Below are 27,470 nucleotides of genomic sequence, written 5' to 3'. Positions count from 1 at the left end.
CTTTTTCGGTCATATTTAATAATATATGTATATATATATATATATATATATATATATATATATATATATATATATATATATATATATATATATATATATATATATATATATATATATATATATATAACTTTATTTGAAAATGTCATTACACAAAAAGCTTTACAACATTGGTTACATGCAGGGTTCAAGGCTGCTTGTCACAAGTTGTAGAGCTCCTCCAGCTCCTCAGATGGCGGGCAGGAACTATGGACACGTCTCCTGCTATCGCTGTCTATCAATGATTTCTGTGTTGCTTGTTAAGATTTCTCTGGTGATGGTCTGGTTGTGAGAAGAGATTATATGTTCCTTGATGGAGCCTTGTTGTTTATGTATTGTTAATCTCCTGGAAAGAGACGTTGTTGTCTTGCCTATATACTGAGATCTTTGGGGCTGACAGTCCCCAAGTGGGCATGTGAAGGCATAAACGACGTTGGTTTCCTTCAAGGCGTTCTTGTTGGTGTCTGGAGAGTTCTTCATGAGTGTGTTGACCATTTTCTTGTTTTTGTAGTAAATTGTTAATTAAATCTTCTGATTTGTGTCTGTAGGGATAACGTTCCTATTAATAATACCTTTCATGACCTGAAATTGTCCTTTCATGTAGGTGAACAGGAGCATCAAGGCGAAAGAAACTCTGCCCATTTGTTTCCGCCATCGCCTGGGATCGATCCCCGGACCCCTAGGATTACGAATCCCGAGCGCTGTCCACTCAGCCCTCAGGCTCCTTAGTACTGGCCGTAGTACCAAGAGAAAATGTCCATTCGTTCTGCTAATGGACGACTCTTAGCCTTGAGAGATAATATATGTAAATATCCCTCAGTTAGAAGCGCTTTGGTTCGAGTGCCATCAAATATATATGATTCAGGTTCAAATGGTCTCGGGCAGTAATAAATATAGATACTTCTCAGTCCTACTGACATTCTTGTGTGTATATAGCTCCATAAACATTGCTTTGATTGCTGTAGTTGCGTATGTGCGCATGCGCACGGGTCTATGTGTGGCGGCCAATTACCCGATACACCTGGGATTGGTCAGTGCCGAACTGTGGGGTCTAGGGGGAGCACGCTGGGCCGGTCGCTGCGTCCTCCTCTCTTCACGTGTCCAATATTGTTCTCTCTCAAGTGCAAGTTCTTGCTTATACCTGATATATAGTAAGTTAAAGTGCATGTCCTTGTCTACCAGGCAGCTTTGTGAGTGTAAGTGCATTACTGGCGAGTGTAAGTACATGTGACTAGCGAGTATAAGTGCGTGTAGCTAATGAGTGTAAGTGCATAATACTAGCGAGTGTAAGTGCCTCATAGTAGTGTTTATCATTCATGAACCTCACCAAGGTCAACTAATGACCTTCCCCTTAGCAGACAACCCCACAACAGTTGTCTATAACGCCCAGGTATCTATTTACTACTAGGTAAACAGAAGCTTTAGGTGGAAAAGAAACGATCGCGACTATTTCTGTCCCGCCCGTGGATAACCCGGAATTCTCGATTGTGATTCAAGGATGTAGACCATTGTGCTACATAAAAATTAGCATTTGAATGGAAAATGCAGTAATAAAGGAACTTTAACGGACACTATTTCAGAAAATTGGTATTGTAAACATTTCAGGAAAATGCTACAGCTGAAACAGTGAATATTTCATGAGTAAAACTTCAGATACTGTGTGAAGTGTGAATATTTATGTGAAGTTTATTTACTCAATCAATTTAATCAATTAATTTTTTTGGCAAAATTGCTCCGTTTTGGCGAAATTCTAGAACGATTAATTTATGATAGATTTATAATAGATTCAAATATTCTACAGGAACTGCTTTACCCTGGTTCTGAAAGCGGAGGATAGAGTCCGGATAGACATGGATAGAATTGTCACCCTTACCGACACCCTTGCTAATAGCAAGGGATTAGGGGAGAAAGTACCAAGCCATCACGACTATATAGCACTGGGAAGGGGTCAGGATAAAGATTTGGGATGGGACGGAGGGAAAGGAATGGTTCCCAACCACCTGTGGACGGTCGGGGATTGAACGTCGACCTGCATGAAGCGAGACCGTCACTCTACCGTCCAGCGCGAGTGAAGACGCCGACACCTTGAAAAAGACGAATGTCGTCTATGCCTTAACATACCCACTTGGAGACTGCCAGTTCCAACGTTATCAATATATAGGCAAGACAACACTGAAACAAAAAAAATACATATAGTCATAAACAACATATATAAAATATATAAATAACAAAATGCTATGAGAATTCTATGTACAGGAAGAGGCATTAAACTGAAGTAACTATATTTGGTCAACTCATCCAATGATTAATATCTACACATGTATGTACAGCCGCGCTGTAATGTAATTCTGTGACTCAGAGCACTGACTAATGCCTGAATTAGAGGGATGGCCAATTGGCTTGTTAAATGTGCTCGGTCTAGGTGGTCCTTAATACGAATTCCCAAACTGTTGGTGTTGGCCTTAAGACCAATTAAGCCCTAGAAGCTTATTAAGACCGCCTGAATAGCTTTGCCGACCAACCAATCGGCCGCTTTTTGTTAAATTCGGGATGAACCAAGACCTCATCAATAAATTAATGATATCATCAGCCACATTGATGTTATCATCAGCCACATTGATGTTATCATCAGCCATCATCAACGATCCACGAAATAATACTTAACAGCGTTCGTGTAAGTGAGACGATGGCCGCCAGGTGACGAATGTTCGTGTACTTAATTGCTCTCTTTTTTTCGTACTTATTGCGACTCTTATTAAATATTTTGTTACGTATTTCATCTTTATCGGTCTTGTTGTATGCTTATTATTTCTCTTATTCCATATTCATACTTTCGTTTATGACATATTTAGTTTGTTTCTCATTCCTCATTAACTTTCTCTTATTACATAACTTTCTTTTATTATGTAACTTTCTCTTATTACATAACTTTCTCTTATTATGTAACTTTCTCTTATTACATAACTTTCTTTTATTATGTAACTTTCTCTTATTACATAACTTTTATTATGTAACTTTCTCTTATTACATAACTTTTATTATGTAACTTTCTCTTATTACATAACTTTCTCTTATTATGTAACTTTCTCTTATTACATAACTTTCTTTTATTATGTAACTTTCTCTTATTACATAACTTTCTTTTATTATGTAACTTTCTCTTATTACATAACTTTCTTTTATTATGTAACTTTCTCTTATTACATAACTTTCTTTTATTATGTAACTTTCTCTTATTACATAACTTTCTCTTATGACGTAACTTTCTCTTATTACGTAACTTTTATTACGTAACTTTCTCTTATTACATAACTTTCTTTTATTATGTAACTTTCTCTTATTACATAACTTTCTCTTATGACGTAACTTTCTCTTATTACGTAACTTTTATTACGTAACTTTCTCTTATTACATAACTTTTTCTCATTATGTAACTTTCTCTTATGACGTAACTTTCTCTTATTACGTAACTTTTATTACGTAACTTTCTCTTATTACATAACTTTTCTCATTATGTAACTTTCTCTTATTACATAACTTTTCTCATTATGTAACTTTCTCTTATGACGTAACTTTCTCTTATTACATAACTTTTCTCATTATGTAACTTTCTCTTATGACGTAACTTTCTCTTATTATGTAATTTTCTCTTATTACATATCTCTCTCTTATTACATAACTCTCTCTATTATTACGTAACTTTCTCTTATTACATAACTTTCTCTTATTACGTAACTTTCTCTCATTGGTACTTTGTTTACTCAACATATCAGCGGCAATTCGATACTTAAGACCATGAGAAAACTAGTTAATGCCTTTGTTAGCCAGACATTCTCGTGAAGTTCACAAATATATGACCCCGGGTTCGATTCCTGGGCAGGACCGAAACGTTTGGTCTCGTATTCATCTGGTGCCACTGTTCACCTCTAGTAGTAACTCGGAACCTAGGAGGTAGCTGACTGTTGTGGGTGGCGTCCGGTGAAGTTTTCGCGATTGGGTCGTTTTGGAAAAGCGATTGGGCAGGGATTGGAATAAAATGATTGTGTGTGAATCTGAACGAAACATTGTGCAATAGCTTTATGAAGTGCACGCAGTGTCTGTCTGACTGTCTGTCTGTCTGTCTGTCTGTCTGTCTGTCTGTCTGTCTGTCTGTCTGTCTGTCTGTCTGTCTGTCTGCCTGCCTGTCTGTCTGTCTGTCTGTCTCTGTCTGTCTGTCTGTCTGTCTGTCTGTCTGTCTGTCTGTCTGTCTGTCTGCCTGCCTGTCTGTCTGTCTGTCTCTGTCTGTCTGTCTGTCTGTCTGTCTGTCTGTCTGTCTGTCTGCCTGCCTGTCTGTCTGTCTGTCTGTCTGTCTGTCTGTCTGTCTGTCTGTCTGTCTGTCTGTCTGTCTATCTAACCAGAACCTTGCGTCACAGCTGGAAGCTGCGTCACGCCACTAACACCGTCACAGCTGGTCCTGGAAGCTACGTCACGCCACTAGCAGCGTCACAGCTGGTCCTGGAAGCTGCGTCACGCCACTAACAGCGTCACAGCTGGTCCTGGAGGCTGCGTCACGTCACTAACACCGTCACAGCTGGTCCTGGAGGCCGCGTCACGTCACTAACACCGTCACAGCTGGTCCTGGAGGCCGCGTCACGTCACTAACAGCGTCACAGCTGGTCCTGGAGGCCGCGTCACGCCACTAACAGCGTCACAGCTGGTCCTGGAGGCCGCGTCACGTCACTAACACCGTCACAGCTGGTCCTGGAGGCCGCGTCACGTCACTAACAGCGTCACAGCTGGTCCTGGAGGCCGCGTCACGTCACTAACACCGTCACAGCTGGTCCTGGAGGCCGCGTCACGTCACTAACAGCGTCACAGCTGGTCCTGGAGGCCGCGTCACGTCACTAACAGCGTCACAGCTGGTCCTGGAGGCCGCGTCACGTCACTAACACCGTCACAGCTGGTCCTGGAGGCCGCGTCACGTCACTAACACCGTCACAGCTGGTCCTGGAGGCCGCGTCACGCCACTAACACCGTCACAGCTGGTCCTGGAGGCCGCGTCACGCCACTAACACCGTCACAGCTGGTCCTGGAGGCCGCGTCACGCCACTAACACCGTCACAGCTGGTCCTGGAGGCCGCGTCACGTCACTAACAGCGTCACAGCTGGTCCTGGAGGCCGCGTCACGTCACCATGACCGTCACATACACACAAAAGGTGTCGGAGTGTCGAGGCTTCGGCTCCTTCTGGCGACTGTTATTCAGGTTGGTGTTACAACGTTACTGTTATGTCACTGTACTCTCCCACCTGTGTAACGGCGTCACAGTACTCTAACACATATGTGACGGCGTCACAGTAGTCCTTAATATCATTCTAATACACAATTAGATATTTGAAGCCATAAATCTAGCGTTAAGTTTGGCGGGAAATGTGTCAGAATTGGCGGGAAATGTGTCAGAATTGGCGGGAAATGTGTCAGAATTGGCGGGAAATGTGTCAGAATTGGCGGGAATGTGTCAGAATTGGCGGGAAATTTGTAGGAATTGGCGGGAAATGTGACGCTTCTCCACCTTCTTTTCCCTCCGACAGATGGCGTGGCAGCATCTACAAGCTAGTGTGGCCAGACACACTCGTCTACTGTCTACTCTACTTCATCTGCTCTCTTGTCTACAGGTTCGCCCTCAATGAAGAGCAGCGGAGGTTGGTAACTGTGTTTGTAGGGGGGGGGCTGGGATTGTTTGGGATGGTTCTAAATGTCTCCCTCCTGGGTAGTTCTAACTGTAGTTTTAAATGTCAGTGTTCATGAATCTACTCATCTACTGGGTTCTTTAATCATACTACTCAAACGACCTTTCACCCTTGCCTTCTATGTAAACATATCCTAATCACTAGTATATTCCCCTGGAACACGATCCGCCAATCAGTTTAATTCCAGGTCCCCAATTACTGCTGGGTAAACAGGAGCGAACAGTTATGGATTGGTTCCCAGTCAGTCCTCCCGGGGCTTGTCATGAGACGAGGGTGTGTAATTACCTAAGTGTAATTACCTGAGTGTAATTACAGGATGAGAGCTACGAGAGCTACTATATTAAGGCCTCTTCCTCCCCTCCTATCTTGACATCTCTTCACCTTTCCCCCACCAAGCCTACACACAGCACAGCTCCTGTGCCAGGTAAGTCCACTACGGGCTCACCATAGCCCGTGCTACTTGGAATTTGTTCCAAGCAACTGACTCTATAACAACCACCACCAAGCCTATATCTCTCCCTCTCCCCCGGGCAGGACGTTCGAGCACCTCTCCCTCTACTGCGACTACTTCAGGAACCTCATCCCCATCTCCTTCGTGCTGGGCTTCTACGTGAGTGTGGTGGTCCAGCGGTGGTGGGAGCAGTACCTCACCATCCCCTGGCCTGATGACTTCGCCCTGCTCTGTACCGCTTACATCAAAGGCAAGGTAAGTTACGACGGCAGGTACGGATGTATTCTGAGAGGGGGAGGTGCTGTATTATGCTGTATTCAAGGGATGTATTTGTTATCAATGGATATGTGTAAGCGAGGTTATTTTAGTGTTATCACAGGTGGTTTGGTCTTCAAGGTTAAGGTTACTTCAAGGGCCACCTTCTCTAGGGGCCTCGAGAACCACCATCTCCAGTGGCTTCAAGAACCACCATCTCCAGTGGCTTCAAGAACCACCATCTCCAGTGGCTTCAAGAACCACCATCTCCAGTGGCTTCAAGAACCACCATCTCCAGTGGCTTCAAGAACCACCATCTCCAGTGGCTTCAAGAACCACCATCTCCAGTGGCTTCAAGAACCACCATCTCCAGTGGCTTCAAGAACCACCATCTCCAGTGGCTTCAAGAACCACCATCTCCAGTGGCTTCAAGAACCACCATCTCCAGTGGCTTCAAGAACCACCATCTCCAGTGGCTTCGAGAACCACCATCTCCAGTGGCTTCAAGAACCACCATCTCCAGTGGCTTCAAGAACCACCATCTCCAGTGGCTTCAAGAACCACCATCTCCAGTGGCTTCGAGAACCACCATCTCCAGTGGCTTCAAGAACCACCATTAATCAGGAAATGGAAATGACAGTAAAAAATCTATCGCCCCAGGCGACGGGAAGCCGGCCACTGAGGTGGAATAACTAGCAACCATCGAACAAGAACCATGTTGCATGCGGTGCTAATGTGGAACAGGTGTCCACTCGGCTCGTCAAGGTTGAATCACGCCATGTTTATAGTTCAGTCGCAGTATATACACACCTTGGTTCAGCGTCCATCTGGCCTTGTAAATAAACCTTACACAGCGTTCGCCTAACCATGTAAACAAACCCTGGCCAGCGTTCGTCTAACCATGTAAACAAACCTTACACAGCGTTCACCTACCCAAACCTTACACAGCGTTCGTCTAACCATGTAAACAAACCTTACACAGCGTTCACCTACCCAAACCTTACACAGCGTTCGTCTACCCATGTAAACAAACCTCTCACAGCGTTCGCCTAACCATGTCAACAAACCCTGGCCAGCGTTCGCCTAACCACCCGGATTCTTTCCGTCTTGCAGCAGGGGACAGCGCGGGCGGTGAGGGCGACGCTGCTTCGATACGTCAACCTCTCCTGTGTTCTCACCTTCGCCAACATCTCTCCCAAGGTGCACAAGAAGTTTCCCACACACAAGGAGATGCTGGAAGCAGGTGAGTGCCATGGTGAGAGGGAGAGTACCAGGGTGAGGGAGAGTGCCAGGGTGAGAGGGAGAGTGCCAGAGTGAGAGGGAGAGTGCCAGGGTGAGGGAGAGTGCCAGGGTGAGAGGGAGAGTGCCAGGGTGAGAGGGAGAGTGCCAGGGTGAGAGGGAGAGTGCCAGGGTGAGAGGGAGAGTGCCAGGGTGAGAGGGAGAGTGCCAGAGTGAGAGGGAGAGTGCCAGGGTGAGAGGGAGAGTGCCAGGGTGAGAGGGGGGAATGGCTTACGGGGGGTTGTGGAATAGGTGAAGGATCAGGGAGAGGAGAATGTGGAATAAAAATTTGGAAGAGTATAGAATATTATTTAATAAAATGTTTCCTGGGGCCAGATTCACGAAGCAGTTACGCAAGCACTTACGAACCAGGGGCCAGATTCACGAAGCAGTTACGCAAGCACTTACGAACGTGTTCATCTTTCCTCAATCTTTGACGGCTTTGGTTACATTTATTAAACAGTTTACAAGCATGAAAACTTGCCAATCAACTGTTGTTATTGTTATAAACAGCCTCCTGGTGCTTCGGAGCTCATTAACTGTTTAATAATTGTAAACAAAGCCGCCAAAGATTGAGAAAAGATGGACAGGTTCGTAAGTGCTTGCGTAACTGCTTCGTGAATCTGGTCTCAGATTATTTATAACAGGTTAAACAGCAAGGTTGGGGGAACTGAATTAGACGGCCGACAGCTGGCAAGGCGGGGCTCAGGAGCTAACTCTCAACCTACAAACATATCTGAATACACACTCATACACTGTTGATTGACGGTTGAGAGGCGGGACCAAAGAGCTAGAGCTCAACCCCCGCAAGCACAATTAGGTGAATTAGGTGAGTACACATAATTGTCTCAGATTTCGGAAGATAGAGAATGAGGATAAAGCGAAGTTGGAGGGAGAAAGGAGACATGATTACGACGTAGGAAATAAACGCAAAGCGAAAGCCCATGGAATGAAGCTAGAGCCACAGAATAATGTCTCGAGCGAAAGAAAGCATTTATTTAGTCATAGAGTAGTAGATAAATAGCATGAGATATCATACAAAGACTTTATATTATATATATATATATATATATATATATATATATATATATATATATATATATATATACATATATATACATATATATATACATATATTAATATATATATATATATATATATATATATATATATATATATACATATATATATAATATATATATATATATATATATATATATATACATATATATATATATATATATATATATATATATATATATATATATATATATATATTATATCTCTGGTCAAGATTTTGTGAATTTGAGAAAACATTTCAATACATAACGCTGAAAAGGCGGGACCCAAGAGCATAGACTGAGCCGTGGAGGCACGACAAGGTGAGAACACACACACACACACACCTGCAAACATATCTCAGTATACACACATACCTGCGTCGCCACAAGTGTGTACACCTGAATACTGCTGGACACGGTGGAATATCCCCAGGTTAAACTAAGCTGATTTTCACTTTAAAATTGTATTGAATGTATGAAATAGATTCGAAGTGAGTATTTTGTGTGTCGTGATCATGTCTCATGTTTCTTATATCTACCAATAGCATTAGCTTATTTAGTGTGTCACTTATTTATGTCAGATCTGGGCTTAGTCTAGTGGCATAGATATGTTTACAGGGATAAAACTTTAGCTCTTAGGCCCAGCCTTTGAGTTGTCGATAGTCTGGTATAGCATATTGTTGTTAAAGATTCGCTACCTAGAACCAAAAGTTCCAAGTAGCACGGGCTATGGTGATCCCGTACAGGAAGTACAAAGTTGGTATAGCAACTCTGTACTTCCATCTTGAGGTTATCTTGAGATGATTTCGGGGCTTTAGTGTCCCCGCGGCCCGGTCCTCGACCAGGCCTCCACCCCCAGGAAGCAGCCCGTGACAGCTGACTAACACCCAGGTACCTATTTTACTGCTAGGTAACAGGGGCATAGGGTGAAAGAAACTTTGCCCAGTGTTTCTCGCCGGCGCCTGGGATCGAACCCAGGACCACAGGATCACAAGTCCCGCGTGCTGTCCGCTCGGCCGACCGGCTCCATACGTTATCATATGTTATATGCAGGCGATGAGTCACAATAACGTGGCTGAAGTATGTTGACCAGACCACACACTAGAAGTTGAAGGGACGACGACGTTTCGGTCCGTCTTGGACCATTCTCAAGTCGATTGGGAATGGACTTGAGAATGGTCCAGGACGGACCGAAACGTCGTCGTCCCTTCAACTTCTAGTGTGTGGTCTGGTCAACATATGTTATCTTTTCCATATGTTATCGCCCTCTGCCATTAAGATTATAGATAGAGTCAGGCATTTCCGGTTTATTCCACTCACTTCCGTATTCTGACATAAATTGATGCCTCGTGTCACACTAATATGTAGTTCTCACTTCCACCTGCGGCTTTTTTCCTTCCTTTCCCAGTGATGTGAAACATTTTCTCTTTGTCCAGTGTTTCTCATCCATATCATCGTTCTCATTAACGTGGGGCCAGATTCACGAAGTAGTTACGCAAGCACTTACGAACGTGTACATCTTTTCTCAATCTTTGGCAGCTTTGTTTACAATTATTAAACAGTTAATGAGCTCGGAAGCACCAGGAGGCTGTTTATAACAATAACAACAGTTGATTGGCAAGTTTTCATGCTTGTAAACTGTTTAATAAATGTAACCAAAGCCGTCAAAGATTGAGGAAAGATGTACACGTTCATAAGTGCTGGCGTAACTGTTTCGTGAATCTGGCCCCAGGTTCGTAAGTGCTGGCGTAACTGCTTCGTGAATCTGGCCCCAGGTTCGTAAGTTCTGGCGTAACTGCTTCGTGAATCTGACCCCAGGCTCGTAAGTGCTTGCGTAACTGCTTCGTGAATCTGACCCCAGGCTCGTAAGTGCTTGCGTAACTGCTTCGTTAATCTGGGCCCTGGATTTTGGGGGATTCAATTCCTCAGTCTTCCTGTGGAGTTGTGAGGTTGTCTCTTGAGTTTATTGTTCTTGTCAACTTTACGTCAACTTCAATCATCATCGTGAAAGAGAGTGCTTCTTTAATGAACAAATCCACCAGGGCCGTGACGGGGATTCGAACCTACGTCCGAGAGTGAGGTGTAATGAAGGCGAAGAGGTAGAACGGCCTATTGACATAGCTCGAGTGCATGGGGGGAGTTGTGTAAAATCCTGGTTTGTGTCTCGGAGAGGCTGCAGGATCCAAAGTAAATTCAGTAGAACTTCTGGTTGCAATTCTTTTTACCATGTCGTAGCTCAGTCGATTAAGGCAGCGTCTGGGATGCTCTCGGTTCGAATCGTCGTCACGGCCCTTGTAGATTTGTTCATTTGATACATCGCGCTATTGTTATTTCTGTGTGGGATATTAAGATGTGAAAAGGGTGAATAAGTGAGCCTTAATATTTTCTTATATGCTAGTCAGGGGGGAAGGAGGATATATATAGCCTAAGTTACTCTATCCTTTCCACATGTATTTTATGATTTCAATAAACTTATTTGAACTTGAGCAATCAGGGGCTGTCAAACCAGTTTGGCAAGCATTCCCTATTTCATCTTCACCTTAAGTACTTAACTAGGTAAGAACTCTAAGTTAGAAACATTTCCAACTTAAACATTGTTTAAGTTAAAAATACTAAACATTTGTTAGGTAATTACTGTGTTATATCACATCCTAACGCTTGTAAGGGTTGATCAACCAGGCTGTGATTCATACGTCAGGCTGCGAGCAGCTGTGTCCAACAGCCTGGTTGATCAGTCCAGCAACCAGGAGGCCTGGTCGAGGACCGGGCCGAGGGCACACTAAGCCCCGAAATCATCGCAAACTAAGCTTGCAGGTCACCCGTAGCGTACCCACCTAGTTGTGCTGGTGGAGGGAGTTGAGCTTCGGCTCTTGGGTCCCCATGTGTGTGTAGGTCAGTTCATCAGGTATCAGTTATTTAGGATTGTAAACAGACTACCAAACGACCCTCAAGTCGTTCTTGTAGACACAGATAAGACGTTTCGCCATTTTCTATTGCCATCTGTGAAAGTACAGATGTCACTGATACAGCTGTAGTTGCAAATTGTATTCTTGGTGTTGATGAATATATACAACAAACTGAAGAGTTTGTTGCACCAATACAAAAAACAGCAGATGATATTTGATGAGTTTAAAATAAAAAGACTTAATTGAGGGTCTTGGACAAAAGCTTCGAGTCTGGCCACAATGGGACACCACAGATGACATCTGGACAAGCTGACATGGCCACATTGGACAACCAGGCATGGCCACATTGGACAACCAGGCATGGCCACATTGGACAACCAGGCATGGCCACATTGGACAACCAGGCATGGCCACATTGGACAACCAGGCATGGCCACATTGGACAACCAGGCATGGCCACATTGGACAACCAGGCATGGCCAGATTGGACAACCAGGCATGGCCAGATTGGACAACCAGGCATGCCAGATTGGACAACCAGGCATGGCCAGATTGGACAACCAGGCATGGCCAGATTGGACAACCAGGCATGGCCAGATTGGACAACCAGACATGGCCACATTGGACAACCAGGCATGGCCACATTGGACAACCAGGCATGGCCAGATTGGACAACCAGGCATGGCCAGATTGGACAACCAGGCATGGCCAGATTGGACAAACAGAAATGGCTTCTATATTAAACGGTCCTGACTGCAAATACCAAACATGAATTTCACCCTTTTCACTGCATTTTTCAAAACATTCAACATGTATAATGTCAGTAATGGCGTCACCGTGGTAACTTTACACGGTAACAGGGCCTTAGTAACATCTCACAGTTCAATTGTTTCTTTGAAGATCGTTAGAACCTCAGCGGACTTGACCGTAGCGAGAATGATTAATGGTAAACTTAGGAAAGTTTACTGTGGCGCTGTGGTCAACGCCACAGTGGCCTGATCAACGCCACAGTGGGCCTGATCAACGCCACAGTGGGCCTGATCAACGCCACAGTGGGTGTGATCAACGCCACAGTGGGCCTGATCAACGCCACAGTGGGCCTGATCAACGCCACAGTGGGCCTGATCAACGCCACAGTGGGCCTGATCAACGCCACAGTGGGCCTGATCAACGCCACAGTGGGCCTGATCAACGCCACAGTGGGCCTGATCAACGCCACAGTGCCCTGATCAACGCGACAGTGGGCTCACACCTCCACGCAACAGAGGGGACAGGATATACACGAACCGAACCACAATGGACTCATAAATTTCCTGAAAACGAGGTTGCAAGAATGCAGTAAATTAGGTACAGAATTTTTCTGACTGCATTCATGCCTCTGTGATGAAACTACTGAGTCTTTTGAAAGGCAATTTGCGTTTGTAATCTTTGAAATACATGCAAGAACTACTTGAGGTTATGCTGATGCCCATAGAGAAGATTAATGAATTTTCTAAGTTGTGAAAAAGAGTAGAATCCATTCTATTTCGGTGCTATTGAACTATCTGAAGGTTTTAAGCTGGGAAATTTAAAGATTTCATGAAATGAAATCTGGCCTGTGAGAGTAAATGAGTTTGATAGACTGTGATCTATGTCGACGGTTCTCCTTGTTAATTTGTGTTTCTGTGTTAAGTGTTCTCTCGCCCAGTTTATTGCACATTATAGGTTAGGTAATAATTGTAATTACGAAGCAATAAGATGCTTATCTTAACATACTAAGTAGGTTAGGTAAGGTCGGTGTTTTCTATGAATCTTTTTAAGGGTATCTATTATGTTAAGTATGTCACCTATGCACATATTTAATAAGTCAATATTGACTTATTAAATTTGCGAGAACGGGTTGTGATGTGCTATAGATGGTGCGGACTGTTTCTATATTGTTTAAGACTCGTGTTAAATGTTTTCATATATATTGTGTTCCATGCTGGTGTTCCAGTTGTCTAACTTCTCAAGTAACTAAGATAGTATAACAGTTATACTAGGATGTTATTTTCAGTGCTTTCGTGTTCAATAAACCCTTGAACTATATGTTTAACACTTCTCAAACCCTGTCCATGGAGGACAGAAGAAAACGTATATATGCTGGTTAGCATTGTAAATGTCTGGCCACGTCTGTGGTAGAAAATAATAAAAAAAATAAAAAAAAATAAAAAAAAATAAAATAAATAAAATAAAATAAAATAAAAGTGCTTTCTTTTCAACATTTAATATTGTTGATTGGTACAAAACATCTGCCATCTTCTAGCTGTTTGGTGCTTCACCAAACTCCAGGAACTGTGAGTCTTATTGAGTGGGTTTTATTTAAGATTTCCGAAGGTTCTTTTTGTTTCCACCGTGACGTTATCAGACTTGACTGCTTTTGTTGGATCTGTTTCCCACTGGCATTGTGTTGTCTATTGTTCTCTGATACATTCTAAGTTACCTTATAAGTATTGTCATATTAGTTTATGGTATAATATTTACTTAAGGCATTTAATTAAACTCATATTAGAACTTACTCCTGCGACGGCGCTGGAACCAATCATATTGGCGTTTGCCTTTCCATTGGAGACTTTCGGCGCCCTGGAGAGGGGGGAGACCTGCTGCATGGGTAACAGCTTCTCCTCCATATAAACCTACCCAGGCTTTGCGCCCTGGAGAGGTTGGACCTGCTGCATGGGTAACAGCTTCTCCTCCATATAAACCTACCCAGGCTTTGCGCCCTGGAGAGGTTGGACCTGCTGCATGGGTAACAGCTTCTCCTCCATATCAACCTACCCTAGCTTTGCGCCCTGGAGAGGTTGGACCTGCTGCATGGGTAACAGCTTCTCCTCCATATCAACCTACCCTAGCTTTGCGCCCTGGAGAGGTTGGACCTGCTGCATGGGTAACAGCTTCTCCTCCATATCAACCTACCCTAGCTTTGCACCCTGGAGAGGTTGGACCTGCTGCATGGGTAACAGCTTCTCCTCCATATCAACCTACCCTAGCTTTGCGTCCTGGAGAGGTTGGACCTGCTGCATGGGTAACAGCTTCTCCTCCATATCAACCTACCCTAGCTTTGCGTCCTGGAGAGGTTGGACCTGCTGCATGGGTAACAGCTTCTCCTCCATATCAACCTACCCTAGCTTTGCGCCCTGGAGAGGCCACTCCAGACCGTAACTCCATAGTCTCCTGAGACTACTGGCTGTCTACTCCTCCCACAACAATTACTTAAGGGTCCCAGATACTACACAGGACACTTAGAAGTATCCTCTGACTCCTGCAGGCTACATCACGCCCCACGAGATGAGGATCCTACAGGAGCAGAAGACCCGGACGAGCGTCTCCCTCGCCACACTACCTCTGATGTGGTCGTGCAAGGTGCTAGAGAGTGCCAGGTCGTCCGGCTTCGTCAGGGACGACTTCGGACTTCGGATGTTGATCGAAGAAGTCACCAAGCTGCGGAATAAGGCAGGGATGCTGGGCAGGTGGACAGACATCAGCATCCCTCTGGTGTATACTCAGGTGAGGACAGGGAAGGGATAGATGGAAGTGGGAGAAGGATAGGAAGCAATGGAAAGGGGGAAATAGGACACTGATTTTTCCTCTGTGGTTCATTCAGTTATTTTGTGACTTATAGCTCTCTTGCTTATCTCCTGGGCTCTCTTGCTTATCTCCTGGCCTCTCTTGCTTATCACCTGGCCTCTCTTGCTTATCTCCTGGGCTCTCTTGCTTATCACCTGGCCTCTCTTGCTTATCTCCTGGCCTCTCTTGCTTATCACCTGGCCTCTCTTGCTTATCACCTGGCCTCTCTTGCTTATCTCCTGGCCTCTCTTGCTTATCACCTGGGCTCTCTTGCTTATCACCTGGCCTCTCTTGCTTGTCACCTGGCCTCTCTTGCTTATCTCCTGGCCTCTCTTGTTTACTATTCTCTTCGTCTTAGGGATTTATCTGCCTTCGTTCTTATTGTTAATGATAATACATTCTCCTCCTCCTCTTTCTCCTCTCACTTTGTGATATAATTTCTCTCATTTCTCTCGCCTCGCCTATTCTTCTCTTCCATTATTAGCATTATTCTTGGTTCTGATATTTTTTGGGCCTTCTTTACTCATTGTTATTTTGTATTTGCTTTATTCTTGTCTCTGTCACCTATTCCTTATTTTCACTTCCTGTTTCTTTGTTTCGTCTAGCTATGGTTCCTCTATCCTCGAGTCCTCTATCCTTACTTTGTATATTACAAGCCCATTTCAAGTTCAAGTATGTTTATTGAGATAAGCAATAAATACATCTCAAAGGGATAGAGTAGCTTAGGCTATTTCTACCCCCCCTCAAGCCCATCTACTTGGATTGGACGGTAGAGCGACCTGATTCATGCAGGTCGGCGTTCAATCCCCGCGACCGTCCACAAGTGGTTGGGGCACCATTCCTTTCCCTCCGTCCCATCCCAAATAATATTGACACCTCTCTATCCCTTTGTGGCAGGTGGTGACGCTGGCTGTGTACTCCTTCTTCTTCTTCTCGGTGCTCGGGCGCCAGTTCTTGGACCCGGCTCAGAAATACCCCAACCGGACCATTGACTTTATCGTGCCTATCTTCACGCTGTTACAGTTCTTTTTCTATATGGGGTGGTTAAAGGTGGCCGAGTCGTTAGTCAACCCCTTCGGTGAGGATGATGACGACTTTGACCTTGACCTCATACTCGAACGCCACCTTAAGGTCAGTTTTATAGTGTACTATCGTGCCTTGTGTGCTATCTTGCCTATCGTACTATATGCCTTAGCTCATATCTTGTTAGTATGTTCCTCTGTCCTGATTGACAGTGAATGCGAGCGTTATCCTCACTTGGGCTGGACGGTAGAGCGATGGTCTCGCGTCATGCAGGTCGGCGTTCAATCCCCCGCGACCGTCCATAAGTGGTTGGGGCACCATTCCTTTCCCCCTGTCCCATCCCAAATCCTTATCCTGACTTCCTTCCCAGTGTTATATAGTCGTAATGGCTTGGTGCTTTCCCCTGATAGTTCCCTTCCATCTAATAAGACCTAATTGAATTCCTCAGATTAGGCAAAATTGTAATTAATTTTAGTAAGTAAAGATGTTAATAATTATAAGTCATTTTCTGGCAGTTGTGTATCTTTGTCGGCGGCCCGTTCAAGCTCCTGATTCACGAAGCAGTTACGCAAGCGCTTACGAACCAGGGGCCAGATTCACGAAGCAGTTACGCAAGCACTTACGAACCTGGGGCCAGATTCACGAAGCAGTTACGCAAGCACTTACGAACCTGGGACTAGATTCACGAAGCAGTTACGCAAGCACTTACGAACCTGGGGCTAGATTCACGAAGCAGTTACGCAAGCACTTACGAACCTGTCCATCTTTTCTCAATCTTTGGCGGCTTTGTTTACAATTATTAAACAGTTAATGAGCTCCGAAGCACCAGGAGGCTGTTTATAACAATAACAACAGTTGATTGGCAAGTTTTCATGCTTGTAAACTGTTTAATAAATGTAACCAAAGCCGTCAAAGATTGAGGAAAGATGTACACGTTCGTAAGTGCTTGCGTAACTGCTTCGTGAATCTGGCCCACAGGTTCGTAAGTGCTTGCGTAACTGCTTCGTGAATCTGGCCCCAGGTTGTTTCAGGTATTCCCCCCCCCCCTAGTTCTGTAATTAGTTTGGTTTTTATATAATCTATATAGGCTTTCTGGGATTAGATAATTATAATCTAGATTATGATATTATTAAATGGAAGAGGACTCAATGGTGCAGTTATCAGGCCTTGTTATCTAGGGCCGCCTCTCCCCCTCTATGGAGGGAGGGATTTATCAGGAGAAAGCACCAAGCCATCACGACTATATAGCACTGGGTAGGGGCCAGGATAAGGATTTGGGATGGGACGGGGTGAAAGGAATGGTTCCCAACCACTTGTGGACGGTCGGGGATTGAACGCCGACCTGCATGAAGCGAGACCGTCGCTCTACCGTCCAGCCCCAAGTGGTTGGACTATCTGAGGAACTTTCTAGAACAACGATGGCCGGATTCAACTGTATAACTAATAAGTCATTAAATTGCTGAATAATTTATACCAAAAAATATTTGAAATATTGTTGACCAGACCACACACTAGAAGGTGAAGGGACGACGACGTTTCGGTCCGTCCTAGACCAAGTCGATTGAGAATGGTCCAGGACGGACCGAAACGTCGTCGTCCCTTCACCTTCTAGTGTGTGGTCTGGTCAACAAACTTCAGCCACGTTATTGTGACTCATCGCCTTTGAAATATTGTCCACAGATGTCTTACCTGCTGGGAGACGTGACGCCGAGCGAGGACCCAGTGGAACTGGACGATATGTGCTGGGACAAGGTCATCCCAGGGATGTTTGGGAGGTCCACGGCCGACACGGGACTCTTGGGACATGCTAAAGATCCAGCTTGGGGCAGCCACTTCTGCATGAACTTGGAGAAGGGTGACCTAGGCCGGAGTGATTTGGGCCTTGGGAAGGTCAGCTTGGGGTGTGGTGACCCTAGACGTGGTGACCTGAGGTGTGGTGACCCGGGCAAGTGTTCGCCGGAGTTCAAGTCTGGGGGAAGCGAACTGGAGACTGTTATTCTTACGCCTGAGCCGTCTCCTGAGGACCACTTCCAGTTTCTTTGGGAGGAGGTGAGTGTGTGTGTGTGTGTGTGTGTGTGTGTGTGTGTGTGTGTGTGTGTGTGTGTGTGTGTGGGTATGTGTGTGTGTGTGTGTACTCTGTCTATGTATGGAGTCAGCCTCCACCACATCACTTCCTAGTGCATTCCATTTATTAACTACTCTGACAGTGAAAAAATTCTTTCTAACGTCTCTGTGGCTCATCTGGGTACTAAGTTTCCACCTGTGTCCCCTTGTTCGTGTCCCACCCGTGCTGAAGAGTGTGTCTGTGTGTCTGTATTCACCTAACTGTATTTAAAGTATTTACATTTCTCGATTTCAACTCCCTGAAGGCATAGAGAAATATTGCTATCATGCAAATATGAGTTGTTCAAAATGGGATTATAAATTAATTTTCGTAGCGTTGAACATTATTAACATCTGAACCCCTTCTCAACTATGCACAAACTAATAAACAACATTAATCAACAATCCTTGGAGATTGTTTAGTGCTGATAGACATTTAGATAGACAAAGTTAGCAGAATTGTGGAACTATATAGAAATAGGGCTTGATGCTGGGGCCCTATTTCTTCTACTCCTTTAGAACCGCCATTTAGTCAACCCGTTCTCGCAAATTTAATAAGTCAATATTGACTTATTAAATATGTGCATAGGTGACATACTTAACATAATAGATACCATTAAAAAGATTCATAGAAAACACCGACCTTACCTAACCTTGTTAGTATCTTAAGATAAGCATCTTATTGCTTCGTAATTACAATTATTACCTAACCTATCATTTAGTAGAACCATTTGTTTACATATGAAGACATTTTCAGATGGATCTGAGTGGACCATCAGAGCAGGCCAGAACCAGTGAGAACCAGACCCCTCTTGTCCCAGGTAAGTTGTCCCAGACCTTTCTCTTGTTCATCTAAGAACCCGTTTTTTCTCCTGGTAGGTGAGTCTGTTGCAGGTTTCCCCCGTTGTTCACACGCTGTTCCTGTTGTTCCCAGGCTCCTCCCGTTGTTCACACGCTGTTCCCAGGCTCCTCCCGTTGTTCATACGTTGTTTCTGTTGTTCCCAGGCTCCTCCCGTTGTTCATACGTTGTTCCTGCTGTTCACAGGCTCCTCCCGTTGTTCACACGTTGTTCCTGCTGTTCACAGGCTACTCCCGTTGTTCACACGTTGTTCCTGTTGTTCACAGGCTCCTCCCGTTGTTCACACGTTGTTCCTGTTGTTCCCAGGCTCCTCCCGTTGTTCACACGTTGTTCCCACTGTTCCCAGGCTCCTCCCGTTGTTCCCGCTGTTCACAGGCTCCTCCCGTTGTTCATACGTTGTTCCTGCTGTTCACAGGCTCCTCCCGTTGTTCATACGTTGTTCCTGTTGTTCACAGGCTCCTCCCGTTGTTCACACGTTGTTCCTGTTGTTCCCAGGCTCCTCCCGTTGTTCCCGCTGTTCACAGGCTCCTCCCGTTGTTCACACGTTGTTCCCGCTGTTCACAGGCTCCTCCCGTTGTTCACACGTTGTTCCCGCTGTTCACAGGCTCCTCCCGTTGTTCACACGTTGTTCCCGCTGTTCACAGGCTTCTCCCGTTGTTCCCGCTGTTCACAGGCTCCTCCCGTTGTTCACACGTTGTTCCCGCTGTTCACAGGCTCCTCCCGTTGTTCACACGTTGTTCCCGCTGTTCACAGGCTTCTCCCGTTGTTCACACGCTGGTATGGGTAACCCTGCAGCCTTCCCTCTTACCCAAGTGCCTTCCCCTCTTACCCATGGGGTCTTTGCATAGGTATTCGTTGCCTCTTTCCCATGGGCCACCTCCCTCTTCAGTAGCTCTCAGCTCTGGTGTTAGGGTTCAAGACCTCTTCACCCAACACCACACCAGTCTTTTCCGTCTTTTAACCGTAGAGTGTAAACTGTTTCCAAACATGAGTAAAGTAGTGAAGTGAACCTTGATTGAGAAGTGCACTTTACAATTTACATATAAAGTATCTCTCATTTGGGGTAAAGTTAGCTTAGGTTAGATTTGGTAGATAAGGTTATGTGAGATTAGCTCAAGCTATGTTGGGTTAGATTAGGTTTAGATATCAGGATTAACTAAGCTAATTTAGGTTAGGATAGACTAGATTATCTATTGCTGGGGGCTCTTACATTTCCACGATCTATCTTGAGGTTATCTTGAGATGATTTCGGGGCTTAGCGTCCCTGCGGCCCGGTCCTCGACCAGGCCTCCTTTTTGTTACACACCCCCAGGAAGCAGCCCGTAGCACCTGTCTAACTCCCAGGTACCTATTTACTGCTAGGTGAATAGGGGCATCAGGGTGAAAGAAACACTGCCCCATTTGTTTCCATCTCCGCCGGGGATCGAACCCGGAACCTTAGAGTAATGACAGTACCCGGGGCCGACCGACGTAACTGTAAAATTTAAAAACTTTAAAAATATAATGTAAAAAAAATTAAAAACTGTAAAAAAAAAATTCACATACTGCCGAATGAATAACATTGTAATAGAGATACTGGGTCATACCATAAACAGTATGGTATGTTATACGTAGGTCAAACCACTCCATACAGAGATGTATACATGTCATACATAGGTCATACCACTCAATACAGAGATGTGTATATATGTCATACATAGGTCAAACCACTCCATACAGAGATGTATATATGTCATACATAGGTCAAACCACTCCATACAGAGATGTATACATGTCATACATAGGTCATACCACTCAATACAGAGATGTGTATATATGTCATACATAGGTCAAACCACTCCATACAGAGATGTATATATGTCATACATAGGTCATTCCACTCAATACAGAGATGTATATATGTCATACATAGGTCAAACCACTCCATATAGAGATGTATATATGTCATACATAAGTCAAACCCCTCCATACAGAGATGTATACATTAATACTGATGCACTGTAATATTTTGTAATTAATCCCAAACAAAATTCATAAAGTGGGGACAAATAATTAGATTAATGCTTGGAATATTAAAAAATTAATAGTTTAACCATTGACTATTTCTCAAAATTGTCTGGTTATTAATTATCGATTAAATTTTAGGTTCCAGCACCAGAGCTGAGGATGGTGAGCAGGGTCACGGAAATCTAGGTCCCATCATTCAGGGTAATGCCAATAGGGGCCACGCCAATCATGGTCACCTCAATCAGGGCAAAGGCTATCAGGACGGCGTCAAACAGGGTCTTGTAAATCAAGCCAACTCAATCCCGGCCAATCAGGGTTCCAACAACCCTGGTTGTACCAATCAGTGTCACAGCTGTCAACACGACCCAGGAACTCATTTCCTGAGCAACAGACGTCGGTCAATGATAGACAGTGAATGTGTACTGGAAGGTGTTACCAATCCTATGTATACGGTAAGATTTTTGTGTTCATACATATATACATACATATCTATATATATATATTATACTTCCTAAGTGTTTTATATAATTTTTTTGGGGGGGGGTTTTATCTTATATTTTCGTTCTAAGTTATATTTCGGTCTTAATTTACAATTAGTACATATGTAGTCAGTAGATATTGTTACATCAGTTCAGCGCGGGGATCGAGCGTCCTCCCTCTCTGGAGTCTGAGAAGACACTGCCGGATCTCTGCCCAATCAGGTGCAAGAACGTCGATGTGTTACGTCACGCGTGGCCTTGCATTCATTGGCTACAACAGGTCACGTGACATTAGGAAGATGGAATAACTTGCATTCATTAGCATATTAGGAATAACTCACATGGTGGAAAGACTTCCATACATAAAATATGAATTTTAAGTATATTTATTGTTAATTTATTTATATATACAAAAGTTCTTACGTTCTTGTACAGCCACTAGCACGCATAGCGTTTCAGGCAGGTTCTTAATACTAATTTTCCCTGGAATACGACCCGCCAAATCGTTTAACAACCAGGTACCCATTTACTGCTGGGTGAACAGAGGCTACAGTTAAGGATTGGTGCCTAGTCAATCCTCCCCGGCCAGGGGCCAGATTCACGAAGCAGTTACGCAAGCACTTACGAACGTGTACATCTTTCCTCAATCTTTGACGGCTTTGGTTACATTTATTAAACAGTTTACAAGCATGAAAACTTGCCAATCAACTGTTGTTATTGTTATAAACAGCCTCCTGGTGCTTCCGAGCTCATTAACTGTTTAATAATTGTAAACAAAGCCGACAAAGATTGAGAAAAGATGTACAGGTTCGTAAGTGCTTTCGGGAATCTGGCCCCAGGATACGAACCCCGGCCAAATCGCTAGCGAGGCGCCAGGCGAGTGTTTCACCACTGGGCCACTAGGACTCCGTGGCGCAGTGGTAGCGCAAATAATTAGTAAATAACATTAAACTAACAAATCCTGTAAGTCGACCAAGTTTCAGGCTTCCTGAAAACAAAATTACAAAATGTGTCTAGATTACAAACTTAAATATTTTGTAAGTGATATATTTCCCAGCAACTTTATTCTGTATCGCTGTAACGTTAATAACCTGAATTTATTTTCAGGACTGAAGGGCGTAAGACCGAGCCCAAGGAACGGCCCCGAGCTGCCCCGTAGAGCGTCTTCCGCTTGTAAGATGATGAATCCAGAGGCGAAGAATACAGTCACCCCTGGTTATACCATATGAACCAGGAGGCGGTGATACAGTGAACCCATGTCTACTGTAGGTACCAGTGGTTCACTCCTCTACAAGAACAAAGAGACGTCAGTAAACAGGACCCGGATGATAAGAACAGATGTTCCTCTGTGGTCCTATATACACAACTGGCTGGGTCCACTACATGGAAGGGTGATAAAATATCATATTGGGTAAATCTACGAAAATCCGATTCATGAAGCAAGTTAATACAACAATTGTAGTCTTTAATTGAGATCCAAATGAGGACTTGTGGAACAGTATCAAATGAGGACTTGTGGAACAGTATCAAATGAGGACTTGTGGAACAGTATCAAATGAGGACTTGTGGAACAGTATCAAATGAGGACTTGTGGAACAGTATCAAATGAGGACTTGTGGAACAGTATCAAATGAGGACTTGTGGAACAGTATCAAATGAGGACTTGTGGAACAGTATCAAATGAGGACTTGTGGAACAGTATCAAATGAGGACTTGTGGAACAGTATCAAATGAGGACTTGTGGAACAGTATCAAATGAGGACTTGTGGAACAGTATCAAATGAGGACTTGTGGAACAGTATCAAATGAGGACTTGTGGAACAGTATCAAATGAGGACTTGTGGAACAGTACAAAGGGGAAATGACAGCTGCTGATCTGAAACTCTGAACTAATCAGACGAACGAGATTGAAGACTTTAGTGCTCACTAATAATGTCTAAATAAAGAGCCCCCATTCAAAGGGCTATAAAAAAGGTGTCCATTTGAAATGGCCAGATAAAGGACCTGTTTCAAAGGCTTAGAAAAAAATGTCCATTTTTCCATTCCTAGATAAAATAAAAACTAATTTCTAATTTTTATAAAAAAAAGTGTTAATTTTAAATGCCTGTATGAAGGGCCAAGTTGAGTGCAATGGTAATGACAGGTAGCCAGGATATGTACTTGGTTGTACCACAAGGATATGTACTTGGTTGTACCACAAGGATATGTACATGGTTGTACCACAAGGATATGTACTTGGTTGTACCACAAGGATATGTACTTGGTTGTACCACAAGGATATGTACATGGTTGTACCACAAGGATATGTACATGGTTGTACCACAAGGATATGTACTTGGTTGTACCACAAGGATATGTACATGGTTGTACCAATAATGTGTGTCTGTACCAATTTTTTAGTGTGTCAAAATTTAACTACCAATTTGAAATGAGTACGACACTAATTTAGAGCCTCTCTGGTCCCTATTTTGGGACCAATTTCACACCAATTTAACTCTTCGACGATGACTATGTTGGGTGACAAGTTGACATAACCTATTTGGCACTAACGTGTCGAAGTTGTCGTTGAATCAGTGCCATATACAGGACCTGTCGTTTTAGACAGGTGAACTACGGGATATAATCCCAGGGTATTTTAGTGTTAATGCAATTAGTGAAAATATAATTATTTGTAGTTAAGTCTACTGTACTGTTGCTAGGATCAATAATATTGCATGTTTTCTTGGCTTGGAGCTGGGCTTAAGGCCCATAAGCCTCTGGAGGGTTATTAAGGCCTATCACCCTCTGAAGGATTATTAAGACCCATAAGCTTCTGGAGGGTTATTAAGGCCTATCAACCTCTGAAGAGTTATTAAGACCCATAATCTCTGAAGGGTTATTAAGACCTATCACCCTTTGAAGGCTTATTAAGACCCATAAGCCTCTGAAGGGTTATTAAGGCCTATCACCCTCTGAAGGGTTATTAAGGCCCTTTAGCCTCTGAAGGGTTATTAAGACCTATCACCCTCTGAAGGGTTATTAAGCCCCATAAGCCTCTGAAGGGTTATTAAGGCCTATCACCCTCTGAAGGGTTATTAAGACCCATAATCTCTGGAGGGTTATTAAAGTCTATCAACTTTTAGAGGGTTATTATGGCCTATCAACCTATGGAAGGTTGTTAGGGTCTGTTAACCATCTTGTGGGTTGTTAAGACCACCACAATAGCTCTCCAGAGTAAACTTTGCGTGTATACTCACCAAGAGGTGCGGGACACCTCTTGGTGTATACCTGATTACTTTCTTTCTTATCTTCAAGTATACCCTTGGTGTATACAAGGTGAGAAGTATACCTCCTGATGTATATACAGCTTGTTTATATAGCTGTGTGTATGTGCACATTTAATATACCTACTGTATATCTATTATTGATTTCTATAATTGGTGTGTATGTTTTATGCAAATATATTGCTGGTATATTTTTATATATTTATATATCTGATGTATATATATTTTATTTATAAATGAATAGTGTATTACTATAGTTTAGCAGCTGGGAGTGAAGAAGAATTATGGAGAGTTTTTTTGTAGTTTAAGATATCTTTGATATCTCTAAACTGGCTTATATACGACATATATCATATATATACCCGAAACGCTTTGCGTAATAGTGGCTCTGCCCGAAACGCTTTGCGTAATAGTGGCTCTGCCCGAAACGCTTTGCGTAATAGTGGCTCTGCCCGAAACGCTTTGCGTAATAGTGGCTCTGCCCGAAACGCTTTGCGTAATAGTGGCTTTAGGCATTGTATGTACTAGCTCTATCTATAAAGCCAACAAACTTTGTAAATCTCTTTATGTATGTACCTTACCTAAATAAAGATTATTATTATTATTATTGTTATTATATAGATATACGAGGTATATCAAGGGGGAATCGTTATATACTGAAGATCGAGGTTTATAAGCAGGAAATACGTTCTTTCTAGTCCACTTGTGTCAGTTTTCTTGGTTCGTCATTACGTAAAAAAGACAACCTTTTAAGCTAACCGCAGACGTTTGTACCTATTGAGTCCGATGCATAGAAAACGGGGATTATTATAGTAGGTTGCCTTTGTAACGTTATGGTTACCATAACGTGAAAAACGCGACCTATTATTTGAGAGAATTGGGCTGTTAAGTTTCCAAACTGTAGGTAGCACAGCCCCCCCCCCAAAAAAAATAGATTATTCTATCTTTAAATAGATTAGTCTATCCTTAAGTGAAGATAGAATATCTACATTTATTCTCTATTTACCATTCAACCCTCCAAAGAATGTATTACATGTGTCAAAGTAAATTTTAAATATATAATTTTTTTAAGTGAAAAATCAAGACTTCAAATGCTATATCTATATTAAAATTTTATGAATGTTTAGTTTATGAATAGTTTATGCTAGTTTATAAATAATAATAAAAATTTCATTAAATTATATAAGGTATATGTTTTTTATTATATATGTGCATTATTGTTATAATTATTATTATTATTATTATTATTATTATTATTATAGAGAGTATTTTGAATAATTTGTAAGATTTATTCAATATATTACTCCGAATTTCCTAGGCTAAATTGACCATGGTATATGGCGCTAATTTCATTCTTAGTGTGGCCCGGGCCATATCATTGTGTGGCCCGGGCCACATCTTCAGTGTGGCCCATGAGCACTGTGTTCCTTCATCTATGGAATAAGCATATATGTATATTTTAACCAGACCACACACTAGAAAGTGAAGGGACGACGACGTTTCGGTCCGTCCTGGACCATTTTTAAGTCGATTGAGAATGGTCCAGGACGGACCGAAACGTCGTCGTCCCTTCACTTTCTAGTGTGTGGTCTGGTCAACACCACACAAATCTAAAAATACAGAAAATGAAGATGTTTCGGTCTCGCCTTGACGGAAACATCGAAGTCCAGACCGGCCGAAACATCGAGGTCCAAGTCCGACCGAAACGTTTGACAATTCTTTTTTTTCAGATCTGTGATTTTGGTATCTAGTTTCCAGTCATAATATTGTCTATAAAAACGGCCAAAAATGTATATAAAAACATTTTATTTATCTAAGTTCTGTATATAGTTTATTAATCAATAAATGATTTGACTTTTGACGCTGAATTTGACTTTATGATGCTAATTGTCATGTGTCAAATATATTAGTTGAGATAGTGAAATGTGATATATATATATATATATATATATATATATATATATATATATATATATATTATATATATATATATATATATGTATATATATATATATATATATATATATATATATATATATATATATATATATATATATATATATATATATATATATATAATGTGTGTACGTGTGTTAATAGTAGATATTTTTCAAGGTAGAGATTTAAAAAAAAAAAAAATTTACTGTATGGGAACGACGTCGGTGCGGTTGGCACACCTGGAGAACACCTGTGGGTCACGTGACTTGAGTATGCTAGTGTGTGTGTGTGTGTTGACTATTTGTGTCTACAGAAACGAGCTGTTAGCTCTTGGACCCCGCCTTTCTTGTTTATTTTTCCTCTATTATGTCTACTACATATATTTCTCTCTAACACACATACATCCAGGAAGCAGCCCGCGGCAGCTATCTAATTCCCAGGTACCTATTTAGTGCTAGGTGAATAGAGGGTATCAGAGTGAAGAAACTCTGGCCATTTG

General features: G+C 42.9%; 1 protein-coding gene across 1 annotated transcript; it reads left to right on the top strand.

Annotated features, from left to right (window-relative positions):
* Positions 1 to 1,075: 1,075 nt before the first annotated feature.
* Positions 1,076 to 26,894, top strand: LOC123774430 (bestrophin-2). Its single transcript, XM_045768733.2, has 11 exons — positions 1,076 to 1,187; positions 4,449 to 5,279; positions 5,605 to 5,715; positions 6,298 to 6,469; positions 7,583 to 7,712; positions 15,001 to 15,239; positions 16,197 to 16,430; positions 18,003 to 18,371; positions 19,183 to 19,246; positions 21,430 to 21,743; positions 22,878 to 26,894. The coding sequence occupies exons 2-11, from the start codon at positions 5,209 to 5,211 to the stop codon at positions 22,881 to 22,883; spliced, it is 1,710 nt and encodes a 569-aa protein (XP_045624689.2). The 5' UTR covers positions 1,076 to 1,187; positions 4,449 to 5,208; the 3' UTR covers positions 22,884 to 26,894.
* Positions 26,895 to 27,470: the final 576 nt, after the last annotated feature.

Source organism: Procambarus clarkii, chromosome 61 (genome assembly GCF_040958095.1).
Source record: "Procambarus clarkii isolate CNS0578487 chromosome 61, FALCON_Pclarkii_2.0, whole genome shotgun sequence".
NCBI classification, from domain to species: Eukaryota; Metazoa; Arthropoda; class Malacostraca; order Decapoda; family Cambaridae; genus Procambarus; species Procambarus clarkii.
Note: the sequence above shows the minus strand (reverse complement) of the source record. Positions and strands in the feature narration are given on the sequence as shown.

Excerpts from the sequence above, each read along its gene's own strand:
- LOC123774430 (XM_045768733.2), top strand. The coding sequence starts at position 5,209 with ATGACCGTCACATACACACAAAAGGTGTCGGAGTGTCGAGGCTTCGGC. Across the intron at positions 6,470-7,582 it reads CCGCTTACATCAAAGGCAAG|CAGGGGACAGCGCGGGCGGT; the intron begins GTAAGTTACGAC and ends TCCGTCTTGCAG. Across the intron at positions 19,247-21,429 it reads CCAGACCCCTCTTGTCCCAG|GTTCCAGCACCAGAGCTGAG; the intron begins GTAAGTTGTCCC and ends ATTAAATTTTAG.